The sequence below is a fragment of the Brienomyrus brachyistius genome, chromosome 24 (assembly GCF_023856365.1).
Source record: "Brienomyrus brachyistius isolate T26 chromosome 24, BBRACH_0.4, whole genome shotgun sequence".
NCBI lineage: Eukaryota > Metazoa > Chordata > Actinopteri > Osteoglossiformes > Mormyridae > Brienomyrus > Brienomyrus brachyistius.
Window position 1 is genome coordinate 6001227 of NC_064556.1, and position 17720 is coordinate 6018946.

General features: G+C 49.3%; 1 protein-coding gene across 1 annotated transcript in view; it reads right to left on the reverse strand.

Moving 5' to 3' along the window:
* LOC125720201 (transcription factor COE1-A-like) overlaps window positions 1-17720 on the reverse strand; it is a 92103-nt gene that overhangs the window by 13185 nt on the left and 61198 nt on the right. The window contains 2 exon segments of the mRNA XM_048995385.1: window positions 187-252; window positions 9614-9702. Of these exon segments, the coding sequence (XP_048851342.1) occupies window positions 187-252; window positions 9614-9702 (155 nt within the window).

The following is a 17720-nucleotide window of genomic DNA, read 5'->3' on the forward strand; positions in this document are numbered from 1 at the left end:
CTCCCCCTTCAAATTAGAGATGCCAATTAGCCTAAATGCATCTCTTTGGCCCACAAAGGGGGGGGGGGGGAACCAAATTACTGCGAGGAAACCTGCATGACATGGGGAGGACATGCGAACGGCACACACACACAGGAACAGGTGGGACTCGAACCCTGAGCGCAGACGCAGGAGCGCCCGTCTCACCTGGTTGTTGTGTGGCATCCCATAGAGAGCTTCCACCAAGTCAGCAGCCCGCTTCAGGATCACCTCCTGTACGCAGCGGCAGAGGGAAAGGCAGAAACATGCACATTTATTCTCCGCAAAGCACGCATCGCCCTTCCCTGCCTGTTACATCAGACGGACAGAACAACATAAACAGAACTACTGGATTTCAGAATTAAATTCCTTGTTTTTTTTTTCTTTTCATACAGTCTTGTTTTATATTTTTGAGAGAAATATCGGAAGAACTGAAGGAAAAAATACAGGTACCAAGAAAGTCTTACCGACATACGATGATAATTATAATATGCAAAACAAATGTCTCTATTTCCCGACGGCCTTAACTAAGATAAACAGAAAATGGATGGATGGATGGATGGATGAAAGGATGGATGAAAGGATGGATGAAAGGACGGTCCCTTCGACACAAGCCTCGCTCTTTTAGGAAAGACAGACAGGCCTTATTACATCGTTTCATCAACACATTTAGGCAGGAGCTTGGCTCTCTCTCCCCAGTCTTTAATTTCAATTTCCACAGCATGATACAACCAACAGCAAAACAAAGCGATTTACAAATAATTTAATCAAATGGTAAACAGAGGCCAGAGAGAATAACAGTTCACTGATAAAAATTAGACTTTCCCCAAAGCTTGCAATCTCGTGCAGTGAAAATATAAACCAATAAAAATAATAATAAAAATAAAACAAAACTGCGTCAAAACAACAGCAACACACTTTATTTACATAAAAAAATAACTTCCACTGCACGCAGAATCATTACAGACGTTGCTATGCTCTTTTTGTTACCGATACTTTTTTCAGGACTTTTTTAGGCTAATGCGGACATGCTCAGGGGTGTATATATATAAACCCTGAATGCCAGTTCTGCAGCTTGATGCACCACCCGTGCAGGGGTGCATTTCCCACGAGCTCCGGTTAGCTACTCCCATAGGTGGAACCGTTCAGTTGCATGGTTCCAACTAGGTAAGTTATTAGAAAATATGCTTTCAGAATCACATACCGCAGAAAAACTGGGGGGTGTCAGGCTGGATGGTGGGGGGGGGGTCTGACAGCGTGATAGTGAATAATGCAGCAGGCTGCACCAAGCCGAGCCACTTAGTGCGTTTACGCATGCGCAGAGCGCGAGCTGCTTCGCTGCCACGCCCAGCTGCATGTGCATCACCCCGAGGGTCACGTGACTCTCCGCTGTGCAGAAATCAATAGTGATGCGAAGGGGGGAAATACGATTATGGGATTGGTAATATGAGTGGGCGCTTAATCGTACGTATTTCCAAAGTAAAAGTCTCTCTTTCCAAATAACGAAAAACATTTTCCAGCATTAGACGTGTAAACTGATTTGGTCAATCCCTCTTTTCCTATTCATCTTTTCCCCCGTATTTATTCATCCAAAGGCACAAAGTGTCTGTGACACGTTGTGATTAAGAGTCAATGCGGCCCGACCACTGATTGCAGTCATGGCTGGATGGGCAGGCAAAAAAGCGCTCTGGCCACCCTGCTGCGAGTCACGCCATCCGCGAGTCACGCCCTGCCACGAGCCACGCCCTGCCGCGAGTCACGCCATCCGCGAGTCACGCCCTGCCACAAGCCACGCCCTGCCGCGAGTCACGCCATCCGCGAGCCACGCCCTTCCGCGAGTCACGCCATCCGCGAGCCACGCCCTGCCGCGAGTCACGGCATCCGCGAGCCACACCCTGCCGCGAGTCACGCCATCCGCGAGCCACGCCCTGCCTCGAGTCACGCCATCCGCGAGCCACACCCTGCCGCGAGTCACGCCATCCGCGAGCCACACCCTGCCGCGAGTCACGCCATCCGCGAGCCACACCCTGCCGCGAGTCACGCCATCCGCGAACCACGCCCTGCCGCGAGTCACACCATCCGCGAGCCACGCCCTGCCGCGAGTCACGCCATCTGCGAGTCACGCCCTGCCGCGAGCCACACCCTGCCGCGAGTCACACCATCCGCGACCCATGCCCTGCCGCGAGTCACGCCATCCGCGAGCCACGCCCTGCCGCGAGTCACGCCATCCGCGAGCCACACCCTGCCGCGAGTCACGCCATCCGCGAGCCACGCCCTGCCTCGAGTCACGCCATCCGCGAGCCACACCCTGCCGCGAGTCACGCCATCCGCGAGCCACACCCTGCCGCGAGTCACGCCATCCGCGAGCCACACCCTGCCGCGAGTCACGCCATCCGCGAACCACGCCCTGCCGCGAGTCACCGCCATCCGCGAGCCACGCCCTGCCGCGAGTCATGCCATCTGCGAGTCACGCCCTGCCGCGAGCCACACCCTGCCGCGAGTCACACCATCCGCGACCCACGCCCTGCCGCGAGTCACGCCATCCGCGACCCACGCCCTGCCGCGAGTCACTCCATCCGCGACCCACGCCCTACCGCGAGTCACGCCATCCGCGACCCACGCCCTATTGCGAGCCACGCCATCCACGAGCCACTCTTGGCCTGCCTCTCGCTAATGCGCACGCAACCACAACATGGTTCGCAAAGCAAGAGGACCACCAGCATCCTGTCCCAGGTGCTAAATTCATGTAGCAACATTGTTAACCTTCTGTTATCGGTGCCATTTAGGTGGGGGCGGGGCTCAAGCTTTGGTAAATGTCAATCCAGGATACGGCTTTCTCTCTTCCCGGAACGGTTGTGTCTGTACACATCCATTTAGTAAGGCCCACCTCATCAGGCACTGCCTCATTAGCCGGCGCTGCTTCCAGACCACGACGCTCCTCTCTGGACAGGATGCCACCCTCCGCATCGTCCCACCCCCCCCCCCCCCCCCCAAATTCTCCCTACCCCATTTATGTTTACTCGCACCTCTTGCGTCTCCTTGGCGACAGGGGGTCTGCTGAGAGGGCAAATGTGATCAGGAAAGTGAGTCTGAAAGTCCCCCCCCCCCCAATAAACAAATAACGACATTAACATTGTCCAGTGCCCCCAACGTCTGTAACTGGAGCCCATTTCCTCAGCGCAGGAACGGTTACCGTAAACCAGAGGGGCCAACCGGTAAACAGGAAAGAAACGTGATCCAGACCAGCTCATATGCTGATCACCAGCTCATTAATTAACTGCCACCAACTCCACACGGTTACCTCTCTTTCTAATCTCTGTCCTCACAATTTCCCTTATTTCCTGCTAACAGATGCGTCAGGCAGCAAATGTATGCGTTGTGCATTTTTTTTCATATCATCAAGCGACCATTTCCCTTCTCAATGTCATACTTCCCCTGCGTCTGGTTGATTATTTTCTATATTCCAATTTTTCCACGGAAAGCTCTTTAGGACGACCAGCCCTGGCTCGTGTTTACATTCATTCATCTAGCAGATGCTTCTGTCCAAAGAGACATTTCAAAGTGAGGCAGGCATCATATTGTAAGCATACGGCTGGTCAGGAGACGACTGGGGCTGCTGGGCTGAGCTTCCAATAAGTGACCAGTAGCGGGTTAGGGTGCTGAGCCTGTGATCGGAAGGTCGCCGGGTCAAATCCTAGGCTCAGCAGAGTGATTTCACTATTGGGCCCTTGAGCGAGGCCCTTAGCCCCTAATCCAGGAATCGTACATCACTTTGGAGACAAACATCTGCTAAGCGAATAAAATGTACGTCGTCTCAAACAGAAAAGCTATTCAATGCAAAACGCTGCGAGGACTTGGTCCTGTTGGACCAGTGCAAAACACAAGTGGTGCCGCGTAAATGCAGAAACTTCACAAAAGGAGAGAGGATGCTTTCCGGCTTCTCTGGGTGGGCCCAGGGGCGAAGCAGTGCACAATTACACCCCCACCCCTCCCTGCACACTTGTTCATCTGCAATTTCATCATCTCCTAATGCTCTGTCAGAGACATAATGTGGCCGAGGTGAGAGTCATTATCCTGACGGGAAAGGCAGAGCCGGTGATGTCATCCTTCCCGCACTCACCCCCGGACCCTCGACTCCATTTAGCGCAGACTTTGATTTCATTAGGAGCGGCAGTGCTTCCTGTGCCGGGGCCTGGCCCGGTGCTGTTAAACACCGCCGTCGCCGACCCCCCTGCCCCGCCCCGCCCCGCCCAGACACAATTTAAACACCTCGTGCTACGCCCCCTCGCCGCGACCTCTGCCCTGTCTTCCCGCTCAGTAACACGTCTTCAGTGCCCTGCATACGTTTTCCATCACACCAAGTAGAAGAATTCGCCGATCTGACGGCGAGGCCCATATCCGTAAGCAGGGCTGCAGCAGGGGTGGGGAAACCCTGTAGATTTTAGGGCCCCAGCACTTTACAGGGGGACTTGAACATGGAACGGGCTTCACTCCTAGTACTACAATTGAGTGCTGGACCACAATAAAAGAATCAGTCGAGTTTAACAAAAAGAGGTCGCTCTTTGCTTCAATGTAGACTTGCAATAAAATCGTACTGCTCTTTTTAAGAAACTCGATCGATTCTCTCGTTTTGGGTCCAGTACAAGGATTAATGTGCCGTCTGTTCGGGGCCCGTCTCACACGTGAAGTTCAGACACGTCACGGTCCAGACGGAGACAAATGAAGGATACAGGCTTAATATGCACCAACTGAGCTAATTTTATCATCTAGTATCCGTTACCCCTAGAAGAACACCCATTTGGTTTAGAATATGAAAAGTAAGGTGGGGCCTAAAATTTCTAGCTACGCATCTGACTGTAATGCTCTCGATGTGATTGGAGGCCCCTGTAGGTTTGCACCGTGTGGCCCAAGGGAGGCTGTAAGAATGATGTCGCACTTGTTTAAATCACCCCCATGCTACACGGAAGCAGGTTCACAGAGCACAACTTCACCGGGATGTGGGAGGGAGGGCTGCCTTGCCGGGATCGGCCAGAGCGAGGCGCTCACCAGCGGAGGGCAAGTCCCGCGACAGATGGGCCCGCGATCTGTAGGCCGTCGCTCCTCTGTGAACACACCTGTCTCACTCAGCTGTGTCGCTACGCCCGTCCCGCAAGAGATGAACAATATGGCCACGCGGATCACGCTCAAAATTAGCGGCTTGGTCGCCCACGAGCTCGACGGGCCATTTGGCGGCCATGGGGTCGCCTAGGTACATAGGCACTGGCTGCGGTTTCTGGAACTTGTGCAAGATGTACAGCAAACAGGATCCATGTTTTGGTAACAATAGAAGCTTGGATACCCAGGTACCGCCGGCAAACCGGTGGAAGCTGTTTTTAGCAAACCTTGGCGAGTCCTTGAGAGGGGCAGCCTCGCCCGGCAGCTTTGTGTTCCGTTGACACGGATTCAGGTGATTCGATTCCTCGCTCCTTCCACCAGCAGGCAGTGGAGGGCTGAGAGGGTGGGGGGCAGCTAAGCATGCCTGGCTAAATGTGACACTGCCAGGCTGGGGGGGGGCGGGGGAGAGTTATAGGGGGAAGCTGACACAACGCAGTCCCTCAAGGCGTGATTGGACAATCAGACAAACAGTTTTTGAGTCTTGTATCTGATTGGTCGAAATATTGGTCCAAACAAACAAAACAGCCCGCGAAACAACCTCCGTGATATTTCACCGGACGCTGTATTTTATGGGCTGTAGCAGGCGTTTCCGTCCACAACTCCCGGTTTCACCCATGAACGTGGCCGTACGCGCGGCATTCTCAGAGATCAACCTCCAGGTCTTTAGCTCGCTTCCTCCCTTAATCGGCCTCTCAGAAAACGATTAATCAGTTTAAAGTTTGCCGCAGGCTTGACGATGGACAGACGAGAGGGACTCAGGGGTGGGAGGGGGGCACGGTTTCCAAACGAGCGAGAGTGCAGCGCACACAACTATACATACAAGAACTGGGGACTTCCACCCGCAACGTTTTCCCCCCAAAACACACCCGCAGCCTCTAACCAGACCCCAACAATATCCTTTAAGTTTCTCTGACCCCCTGAGCCCTCTGGCCATTGGTCGTTCAGTTAACGCTGTCAAAGGACCGCCGACCTGCGACAGAGCCTTCCGTTGCTTGGTCGGATTCACATACTTCTTATTTTATGAATGGACATTATTGTTTTTCGTACCGAAATCCACGCTCAGCGCTCGGAGCCAAATCTCTCAGTTTGGTGCCTCGAGCAGCCTTTGTTCCCAGATATCGTAACTCACGGCAGGGCTCCGGCAGCCCAGACAGGGAATCAGGTGCAAAAAATATATAAATAAATAAAGAAAATGAAATTGGGGGGGGGGGGGGGGGGGTTAGGATTGGGAAACAAAAAGGGGCCACAGATTGTCCTTTGGAAAACCCGGCCAAAGAGCTCAGCCGCAGAGCTGTGGCGCGAATGTTCACTGAACAATGACGGTCGTGCTATCAAATAATCCCCTCACATGGATTAATACGCCGTCTGTTCGGGCCTGTCTCTCACTCCTGCCACGGACTCGCGGCCCGCGTTCAGACGCGTCACGGTCCAGACGGAGACAGATGAAGGACACAGGGCCTTTCTGCCGCTTCGGGGATCCGGGGGAAAAAAAAAACATCCACCAAATGAGCTAATTTTATCATCGAGTATCCGTTACCCCTAGCAGAAACACCCATCTGGTTTTTTTTTCTTCCCGAGACTGAAAAAATACCAAGCAAGGAGAAATTAGGCCTGAAATCAGAAGCTAGCGAAGACAAAAAAAAAATCATAATATATTGATCTGTTTCATCTGAAAAGGATATCAATAAAAAAAACTACAGCACTTCATACATAATTTAATTAAAGGCCGAGAGGACTATGTTGCTCCGAGGATGAGTGAACAGACAACACTAACGGAGCAAAAAACTGGGACTTCTGGGTAAAACAAAACAAAAAAAAACAGGCGAAAGAAAAGACTTATAAACCTGCCGCGTTTCCTCGCAGGTAGACGTCTTTAAAAGTGAAAAGGGCTTATTTATTTTCTTTTACTGAATGCCTCTTTGTCTCCATCCATTCTCGCGTCTCCCGCCTTCCTGTGACACCGTCACCGCGGTAACAAAGTCCAGCCGGCGGAGGCTCTGATTGAGCTGACCTGTGAGGAGGCAGCCTGGGAAGGATGACATCACAATGATGGATCACCAGGCCATGCTCAGCGCCGGAATTCTACTGGGAGGAGGAGAGGCGGGGGGGCGGGGCAACGGGGCGGGGCCGAGGGGGCTGTTAACCAAGTCAACCCCCTCCCAATGGCCCCCACAAAAGGAGAGACCCATTTATCAACGCCCCAAGCCAGTGACTAGAGAACAAAACATTCTGGCAATATCAATATTAATATTATTTAACTGCTTGTTAAATTAGTACACGCATAAATCTCACATTTTATCATTAATTCGAATAAACTGAGGTTAAGAGACGACCAGTTCTTTTAAAAGAATATTCCCGTGTTTGTGGTTTCAACAAAAAAAAAGCAAATAAAGAATAAGATAAAATGTCAGGAAAAGGTCATTTTAACTTTGGATCGAAGCCTTAGCTTAAGATGCTCGGCTTTAGGAAGGAAGCGAGTTGGAAACACAGCACTGTTGTGTCTTTGCTTTGTCTCTTTGTTGGATCCCCATGACCACGAGGTCTGTCACACACACACGTCCGCACAAATTCAGGGGTTTGGGACACCGTGGATACCTTCCAATTGCCTGCCCACAACAGGGGCACCATCATCGTCGGCGGCGATGAGAAGACTCCTATCCATTTCCACACACCTGCCCTTTGCCGTGACCTGCTCCACGTGGTAAAATTTGGCAGTGCGGGGTTCACGGCACGGGTGTCTGGGTCCAGCATCGACGGCGAGATTATAGCAAGCGGCTCCTCCTGGGCATGGGCACGGAGGCTAAAGTGTACAAGCGTGGGGGGGCGGCGGCGGTCATGACAGAGCGGCGGAGGGCAGAGCAGGGGGACCAGGTGGAGGAAGAGACGGATCTGGTGTTCTCGGGCTGGAGGAGGTGCCGGGCATAGTCAGGGTGTGACCCTGACAGCAGGCCGAGTAGAGCCAGACACTCACGCTGCGATCCGGTGGCAGAGCGGGACCGCTCCATTCTGAGGGGGGCGGGGTCAGAACCGGGAGCCCGAGGCACTGGAACGTGCAGGGCAGACAGTAACGGGATGGGGGAAGGGGGGGGGTCTGTGTTTCGCACCATGTGGCTTATCCATTCCTGGAAAATGTTCTCCCCCCCCCATATGACTTCTCGCTCTGACATCACTTCCTTTCCGTGAAATCATATCTTAAGATATTCCCAAGTTCTTCATCTAGAACATCATGAAGAAAGCCCACCCCATGAGGATGCGTGTTGAACTGCACGCAGAACGCAACCTAGCTGGCCGGCTGAGCTCTACGGATTTCCAGCAATGGGAACCTTGTAAAATCTGAAAGTTATGATATGACTCTTCTTCACCCAGCCTCTCTACTGTCGATTTTACTGTACATGTCAACAGCACCTGTCAACAACTGACAAAGTAAGTCACTCGCTTCTTCTGGAGGGCCCAGGGGATCGTTGGTGGAATGCGATTTGGGTTTTTACTGAAACCTCTGGCAACGTGGACATTTTCGGTAAAACTGTTATCCACCCGCACCAACAACATCAGGCTATCCGGCAGCGATCAATCGCTACGATAGATTTCCCAGTAATGGCCCACTTGGGGCGGCACGGGTAAGTCCGCTGGACCATGGCAGAACGACCCACCCCCTCGGACTAGATAAACAGCAGGGATGGCGAAAGAGGTGCCTGGGTGTCCGCGGTCAATCAGCATTGGCTTGACGTCTCCGCTGCTCGTACCGCGCACTTCCTGAAGGGTCGTGGCTCTCGATGTAGACAGAGGACTCCGAGATACAACATTCCTACACAAAGACCCCGCTGATGCTCTCATTACTGATGACAGAATATGGCTCGTAGCCTAAGGTGAAAAATTGCCGCTGTCCGAATTGCGTGGACTATGCAGTACTCAACTGAAACAGGAGTACATGTTGTATTTGCTGCAACTGTACAATGTCAGCAGAATTCCTAGTGTTCGCTATCGTTTTGTGTTCTGTACCGCTTTGAATACTATATGAAGTCCCCAAATCTATGGAAGTTGGCTAGAAAAGTGTGTATATATATATATATATATATATATATATATATATATATATATATATATATATGGCATTATTAGGCATTTACAGAAGTATATAACGACTACACAAACACGTACCCTACACGAGCTCTGAATCTGGAGCCAAGAAAGGGAAATTGGTGCATATATGTATGATATTTATCTTATGAATAAAAGTAAAAGTCAATAGCCAAAGAAAATAATGCTATTCTTCCTTTCATCTCTCAGAGTCCCTGTTTCTATGTAGCTTTGTGAGGATGGACCAAAGACTTATTCTAGTTTAATGGCACCCGCGCCGGAGCCCAGGGAGGTAGGCAGGAGCAGCTCGGACTTGGGATGACTTTGCTTTAAAACTTCTGTGAGCTCAAAGAAAAATACAGACCTTTGGCAAGCGCTCCGGGTCTCCGGGGTGCCGGGGGATGACCTTCTGCAGCCTCTGGAAGCCGTAGTCGATGGTGGGCTCGTTCAGTGCTGGGAGGCAGAGAAGCAACAGTGTACGTTAATGTGGAACTGAAGCTAGCATGGCATGGAAGTGATATTAACATGATACCGAAGTGACGTTAGCGTGATACCGAAGAAACGTTAGCGTGACGCCAAAGCAAAGTTAGCGTGATACCGAAGCAACGTTAGCGTGACGCCAAAGCAAAGTTAGCGTGATACCGAAGCAACGTTAGCGTGACGCCAAAGCAAAGTTAGCGTGATACCGAAGCAACGTTAGCGTGATGCCGAAGCAAAGTTAGCGTGATACCGAAGCAACGTTAGCATGACGCCAAAGCAAAGTTAGCGTGATACTGAAGCAACGTTAGCGTGATGCCGAAGCAAAGTTAGCGTGATACCGAAGCAACGTTAGCGTGATGCCGAAGCAAAGTTAGCGTGATACCGAAGCAACGTTAGCATGACGCCAAAGCAAAGTTAGCGTGATACCGAAGCAACGTTAGCGTGATACCGAAGCAACGTTAGCGTGATACCGAAGCAACGTTAGCGTGATGCCGAAGCAAAGTTAGCGTGATACCGAAGCAAGGTTAGCGTGATACCGAAGGAAAGTTAGCGTGATACCGAAGCAACGTTAGCGTGATGCCGAAGCAAAGTTACCGTAATACCAAAGCAACGTTAGCATGATGCCAAAGCAAAGTTAGTGTGATACCGAAGCAACGTTAGCATGATGCCAAAGCAAAGCTAGCGTGATACCGAAGCAACGTTAGCGTGCTGCCGAAAAAAACGTTAGCATAATTTGGGAGATACATTACTGTCATGGCGAAGCAATATTAGCATGACGTGGAAGCAGCGTTAGCATGAGGATGAAACAATGCTAGCGTGTCGTCATTAGCGGGGCCGCTACGCGGGCTTCTCGGAACACAAAGACACAAAAACATGAGGCTGAAAATAAAATAAAATAAAAAGCTCTGCTTGCACAGGTACATTGGAATGCTTCTCTTCACTTATCCCACTTTTACTCCTTTGAGACACGCACAGACATACACACAGCTAAAACCGAAGCCTGGGTCCGAGCACAGGGTCAGACCATTCACTCGAAGGTCCTTGAACAGAGGTAGGCATGCTATACAGAAAGGGCTGTTGTGTGTGCAGATTTTCGCTACAACTCCCTAATTAGATTAGATTCTGTCCAGCTCGCCCTTCTGCCTGTGTCGGCCTCCATGTATGACCCACTGCCTTACTTCTGGTTGCCTGGCGATTGGAAGGAGCATCGGCTTGTCATCACCTCCCTGCTCCCCGTTTGTGACTCAAATCTTATGACTTAGACTGTGTGACTTAGCACTTAGCCATCTCTCCGATTTGACTCTCCCTGCCGGCCCCTGGAGGATGGGCTTCCCCTTTGAGTCTGGTCCCTCCCAAGGTTTCTTCCTTCTTGGGAGTTTTTCCTTGCCACTGTCGCCTATGGCTTACTCACTGGGGGCTTTGGGTTGGGATGCTGTAAAGCGCTTCGAGACGATGTAATGTTGTGATAACGCGCTATACAAAAATAAATTGTTTGTTTGTTTGTAATTAGAGGACTGATTGGCTGAAGAGTTCTCACACCTGCGTTTGAGCAGGTGAGCTAAAGGTATCCAAAAAGCCTGCATATACACCTGCCCTTTGTGGGTAAGATTGCCCATCCCTGCTTTAGAACATGTTGGGTGGTTACGGGCCTCACTCAAAGGCCAAACAAAGATATGACTATCCTGCCAAGGATGGGATTCAAGCTAACAATCTTCTGGTGACAAGCATAGCGGCCTAACCGCATGATCCATGCCCCAGAGGTGAAAAGTTCAGGTCCAGAAAGAATAAATCCAGAAATCTTGTTTTAACCAACCAGTTGAACAAACAGAGTCACAATCACAGAATACTTTTGTTGGCTGCAACCAAATCTTGGTCCGGATTTGTCCTTTCTGGACCTGAACTTCCCACCTAGTTTTGAATACCAGATCAGTGATGGACTGGAGAGTGTTTTGCTCTGAGAAACCCACAAAGACAAAGGAGTTTTCCCGGCAAACCTGAAGCTCCAGCAGCCGTAAAAACAGACATCCCCCGAAAGCCAGTCGCGCTCATTTAACGAAGTCATTGCGCCGATCAGAAAAACAGCACGATAGTCTAAGAGCTGAAAATGGGGCATTTCCTTTTAAACACAGCGCTGCAATTACCGGGGTAAATGCTTTATCTTGTCAAAAAAGGAAACGCAAACGGTCGTCCTTCGCCCCAGAGGACGGAGTCGTGTTTATGCGTCTGTGCTGACAGCCGTCACCTCAGTGACGGGGACGTCACAGGGGAAACCACTTCTGCAAGTGCACAGTTTTAAAGAAACTCTCAGAAAGTGCCATGGAGGCCCTTAATAGTACGGCACTCATGTTCGACTCCAGAGAAGTTCTGATGCAACAAAAGCTCTTCATCATCTTTAAAAAAACAACTTCTGAGAGCTTTTTAATGTTTTTAATGTTGCCACAAATGCATCACAGAGCACGGAGTATCCGTTTCTTTGAAATTATCAGACTGATGCCGCAAGAATAACCTTCATTTAAAAGGCAAATTTAATGCATTCGTTAAATTATAAGTGCTAATTTTCTTTTGTACGTCTATTTCGTGAACTTATGTCAGAAACACTTCCTTACCAAGATCTGCATGGCCACAGATAGCATCTGGCGCTGTAGTAAATGTCAGGCTAACAACACAACCTAAATCCTTCCAATTTCCATGACTCCATATCCAGGACTGTGAATTTCAAACCATAAGTCTTAAATATAAGATTGGATTTTATCCCAATTTGATATTACTGAAGCAAATCCTAACTAACTATAGGAACCCTCTTATCTCAGACTGAAGCAAATCCTAACTAACTATAGGAACCCTCTTATCTCAGGTTAGGAAATCCTAACTTCAACTCAACCTAGCTTCTTTATCAACTTTCGAGTCTGTTACCTAGCAATGCGCCAACGAGCCTCTCCAAAGATGATCATAGTTGCTCAGCCTCTCAGTGAACAGGCTCCGGCTGTTGACATCTTGTTCGTTGTGTAAAAGCCATAACACAGAGGCCACATGAATAAAATAAGTTTAGTTATAGCTAATGCTATGTGGTGGCCAGTGAACGTGAGCGCAGATTAACGTTTATCCTAAAGTTAGGAGAGTCGATTTAAGACTTTTAGAAGTTAGGAAGTCAGGATTGGGACGTTGTCGTAGGTACTGTTTGCCTGAAATGTTTTTTTTTTTTCTTTTCCTAAATCAGGTTCTAACCCTAGTTACCATGGTTACCAAACAGTTAAGCTAGGATCTGTAAGGCTCAACCTTAGGAAGGTTCTGTAACATAGCCCCTGCTGCCTATCCCAGGGTGACCTGGGCAAGGGACTTCTCGGATGGGATTCCACAAATTTAGGCAATCTGGAGACTCCGGGCCACTTTAGCCTCATTTTGAGCATTGACTCTCCACGCACACAAAGACCTGAGAGAAAAAAATTGTAACCCTCAACCCAGGAGGTGAGGGAGGCAGGAGGAGCTTCAGGAATCTATAGAGCCAATTCTTCCCCGTTGTCACGTCAACCAGGTTTAGCTACGCAAACGTGAGCGTCAGAGGCGCTCGTGTGATTTGCGCGACGTGACGGAGGGTCGTTAACGGGCTGGCAGGGACAGACATGAGGAGTTTGGCAGGCGGGAGAACGTCCCACACGGGGGAGGAAGGAGAAACCAGGCCAGGAGATAGCGCCAAACCGGCGAGACGAGCAGCGGGTCTACAGCTGCACCCCACGCAGAGACACCAGTGACAGCGGGGAGGACCCTTTCCTCTTTAACTGCCCCGCAGCCCATTTCCACAGGCGTGGTCTGCATGGTTATCTAGCAGACACTTTCATCCCAAGTGATCTACATCTCTTGAGAAAGCACGGTCAGCCAGTCCCTGGAACAATCGCGTTAAGGGCTCAAGGGCCCAATGACAAAACCACTCTGGGATTTGAGCCGCCGACCTTCTGATCATGGACACACCATCCAAACTTAACAGTGCCGATACCACACCTGCGCAAGCTGTGAACTCAAAGGGTCACACGTGCGCCGTGCTCCAAGAGCTCGCTGGAGTCGTCTGTTCTCCCAAATCGCACTTCTTCTCATTTTTTTTTTTTGTTACCGTTAATCAAACGATTCTCAGCGGCACCTCAGGAATGAATCGGTGTCCCCCTATTAGTGAAATTTGCTCCAAGCTCTGCTGGGAGCATTTAAATAAATCCCACTGTGGATAAAGTGCAGGATGTAATGGTGAGATGTCTGAGCGGAGACAGACTACCCTGTACCCTGGCTCGAGTGTCTGGGGGCCGGAGGGGGGGGCTTCTCGTAGTAACCTTGAGCAAAGTACTTAACCTCAACAGTCCCACTATATCCTGTATGAATCAGTATCTCTGGGATGAAAGGGTGAAGCTGGGCGTCAGCTGGAAGTCGACACAGAGTCAGAAGCATCGGAATGTAAATGATCGATGGGATCGACGACGTTCCTAATCTCTCCCTCTCCGTCTGCAGTAAAGCCCCCTGTCTTTTCCCAGTTTTCCTTCAGTATATGCGATTTCCACCGAGATTAATGAAGTTTCTATCTATCCATGTCTTGTTTCTCTTCTATTAAGAAGGAGCCAAGTCTCACTGTATCGCTACATTACGGACATGCTTTGTAATTCTGCTTTATCTTTCATGCTTGTCCAAAACAGATTACTTATAATTACTTACTAATGGCACTTCCACAATGAAAAAAGGGGTATATTAAAGTTTAATAAATTAAGGCATTTACTTCCTGAACATATAAACGGACATTATGTGTGGTCTATTTCAATAGAAGCTACCAGCATGTTTGTCTATCTTACTTTATTCAACTTAAACTTTAAAACGGACACAGGTATGCAGTGTTAATCTGTAAGATGTTATGTTTTTCCTTTCAATCCGATCTCCTTCTGTTGGCCCTGGGGTGGGGAGGTGTGTGTGGGGGGAGGGGGGGGGGGCAGCAGCCTGTACATTTCCTGCGGAAATCAGGCTCCGATCCGTTGACCCACGTCTGACTGCGGAGGCCGCTGAGGGGCCCGAATGTCCATTCATCACCCCGTGGGTCATGCGGCCATTAAACACTGTAGAGGGAGTCCAAAAAATAAAATAAAAAATGAGGAAACTAGAGGGAGGGAAGGGGAAACTGTGTTCAGGCAGCTCAACAAATTGAGTGCTGCCCTAACAACACAAGGGTCGTGGGGTCAAATCCCAGACAGCATAAATTATAACCCTTCTCTCTACTGTAAGTTGCTTTGGATAAAAGCACCAGGTAAATGAGAGACATGGACTCGTAACTCCTGCCGGGCGACTTGGCACACTTCTCTGTAGCACTGGCAGCCATGATGCCAGGGAGGCGGGGACACATCCTCCCGGGGAGGCTGGTCATTGGCTACCTCTCCACTGTCATCTGGGAACTTCTGGGAATCTCCGCCCCTTCCAGAAAACGCCACGCACTTCCTGTCTCAGTCTGGCCTACGCGTTTCTTCAGCATTCACGGTGTGCCGAGCGGTCCCTAATGGTCCGGTACTGCTCCGGATCAGAGGTCAATAGGTCACAAAGTAGGCAGAGGAGGCAGGAGGGCGATTTAACAGCCCTGAGCCTGAGAAGTTCAGCTAAACCACGGAGTCTTACAGCATTAAGACTTAAAATGAATAGCAATACGCCCCTTGGGACATATATAATTTAGTAGACTGTCCCCAAAATGAAAATATTTAAATATACTAGCCTGAATACAGACCTCTAAGCACCCCAGGTCCCAGAAACCCCCGTGCTCATCCTGTTACAGCTTCAGCAGCTTCCAAGGCTGCGTGATGAAACACGTGTAAACACACAAAGTAAAGACCGCCCTCCCGAAGCACAAAATCACTGAGGTGACCCCCCCCCCTCCAACCCCAGGAGCCTGCCAATACATCATATTCAAGTGGTCTTCCTGTAATCATGGACAGGGAACAGCACTGTAGGATCCATAATTCTTTGAAGCATAGAGCAACTGTGTGCGTGTGTGTTGGGGGGGGGGGGGGTGGGTAGGGCGGGGCACTTGTAAAAGGCCCATTAATGTGATGATATGGAGATAGATGGACCCACTCCCCCTGTGTAAACAGTGTGTTGCAGTTGTGTATGTCAGGAACTGTTAACCCGTCCATTGCTATCGATTCCCACATTTAGTACAATCTACTCACTAGCCAGCCAGATAATATATACTTACTAAAGGCTGTCTGAGCCCAGGGCGATTTTCCCCTCTGTTCTATGCTGACTGATCTCAAAACAGTAAAGATCGAAATTAAGGCAAGAACACTAACATGCTGCGAGAACCAAACACCTTCCGGAAATGATATTCAAACAAATGTTCAGCCTTTTATATCACGGAACAACTTTTTCATGCATTTTGTAATCGTTATATATCAATATTAATTTACTTTAATGCTTGTGGTAAAAATACATCGGTATGAGTAATTTGTGCTGCTTCACGTCTCCAACTGTTACGCGCGCATCCTCTACACGTGAGGCTGTCGGAGAACTCTGATTTCAGAAGGGCGATACGAAATAAATAATATAAATAAGGACAGTAAAAAAATCAAAAACAAGTCAGTGGATGTCGTTTTTTGTGCTAAAGTACGGCGTCGACGCTGCCAAGCCTGTGCTGATATATGCACAGCGCAGGAAGGAAGGCAGTAGAGATAAAGTGCATCAACAATCAGCCAAAAGACACAGTAATACCGTGATAACTGCCACAGTTCACGTTTATGGACAACTGCGTCCCACGACGTAGTCACTCTTTAAATCGAAATTTCTTTGAATAAAAAAAATATATATTTGCACGCGCGAGAGCCGAATAAACTCGTCAAAAATCGTTCCCAAGCATCTGAAAAAAAAGGGGAAGTGAAATTGCTTCAGTTTGTCTCTGCAGCGTCACCTTGACTCGCCCTAAATATAGCGCCGTGCAAAGCCACAACAGCGGCATTTGAGGCAGATCAAAAACGTGCTTTTAACCGTTTCACTGTCATTTTCTCATTCATTCCAAACTGGTAAATTATAGTGCAAAATGTCACTCGAAATCCCCAAACGCTTGGCCAAGCGGTGATGTTTTTAGAAAAAATAAGAACCGTTCAGTGTATCCCGCTGTGCTTTATTTTGACTTCAGTTTTTGACAAAACTTCTTGTGACATAATTACAGCTGCATAAAACACTGGGCTCCCCCCCCCCGTGCTGTGGTTTGGTGAATTCTTGTTACTGTACGGTTTTCGGGCTTGCATCAAAATAACGCAATTTTTGACAATGAAATGCATCCCGCTGAAAATAAAAGAAATATCACGATATATCTCCGACTGGTACTTTAACAAAAAAGGGAACATGTAGACGTCAAGTTACCCTCGTTTCATAAATATTTTCGGAGAAATGACCCGTTCTAATTACCTCATCAGCTATCCTAAATACTGCGATATAGATATCGCTGAAATCCCAGAGGATGTAATTTTATTATACTCACGTACACGCACACACTAATAGAATAGTAATAATAATAGAAAAAAAACTTCCTACTAGCGATTTAAACACACAAATGAGCTAGATTTTAATGGCTGGCGTCAGGCACTACTTGAAGGATTCCTTGCAATCACACGGATCAATGCTCATTGAAATTTCATGAAGTCAGATCTAGGGCTCGTCATATTTCACAATAATGACCTGGAGGAGATGCAGGAGTGCGGGGGAGGGGAGTGGATGGACGGGGGGGGGAGTGAGTGGGGATGCTTTTCAGCCCCAAAGTCAGCAGTAACAAATGGGTAAGAGGAAGAAGCCATTCGGGCATAGTGCTGTGCATCGCGGACTGCCAGCTATTTCACGGGGGCGCAGTGGACCCGGAGACGCCCGTTTCAGCTCCGACACCCCGCGCTGATCCGGGTCTCATCATCCGTGAGCGCGCTTAGCATCTCCGCGTACGCGCATCGTATAATACGCCTAAACCGCTTCTCCTACCGATCCTTTTTCCA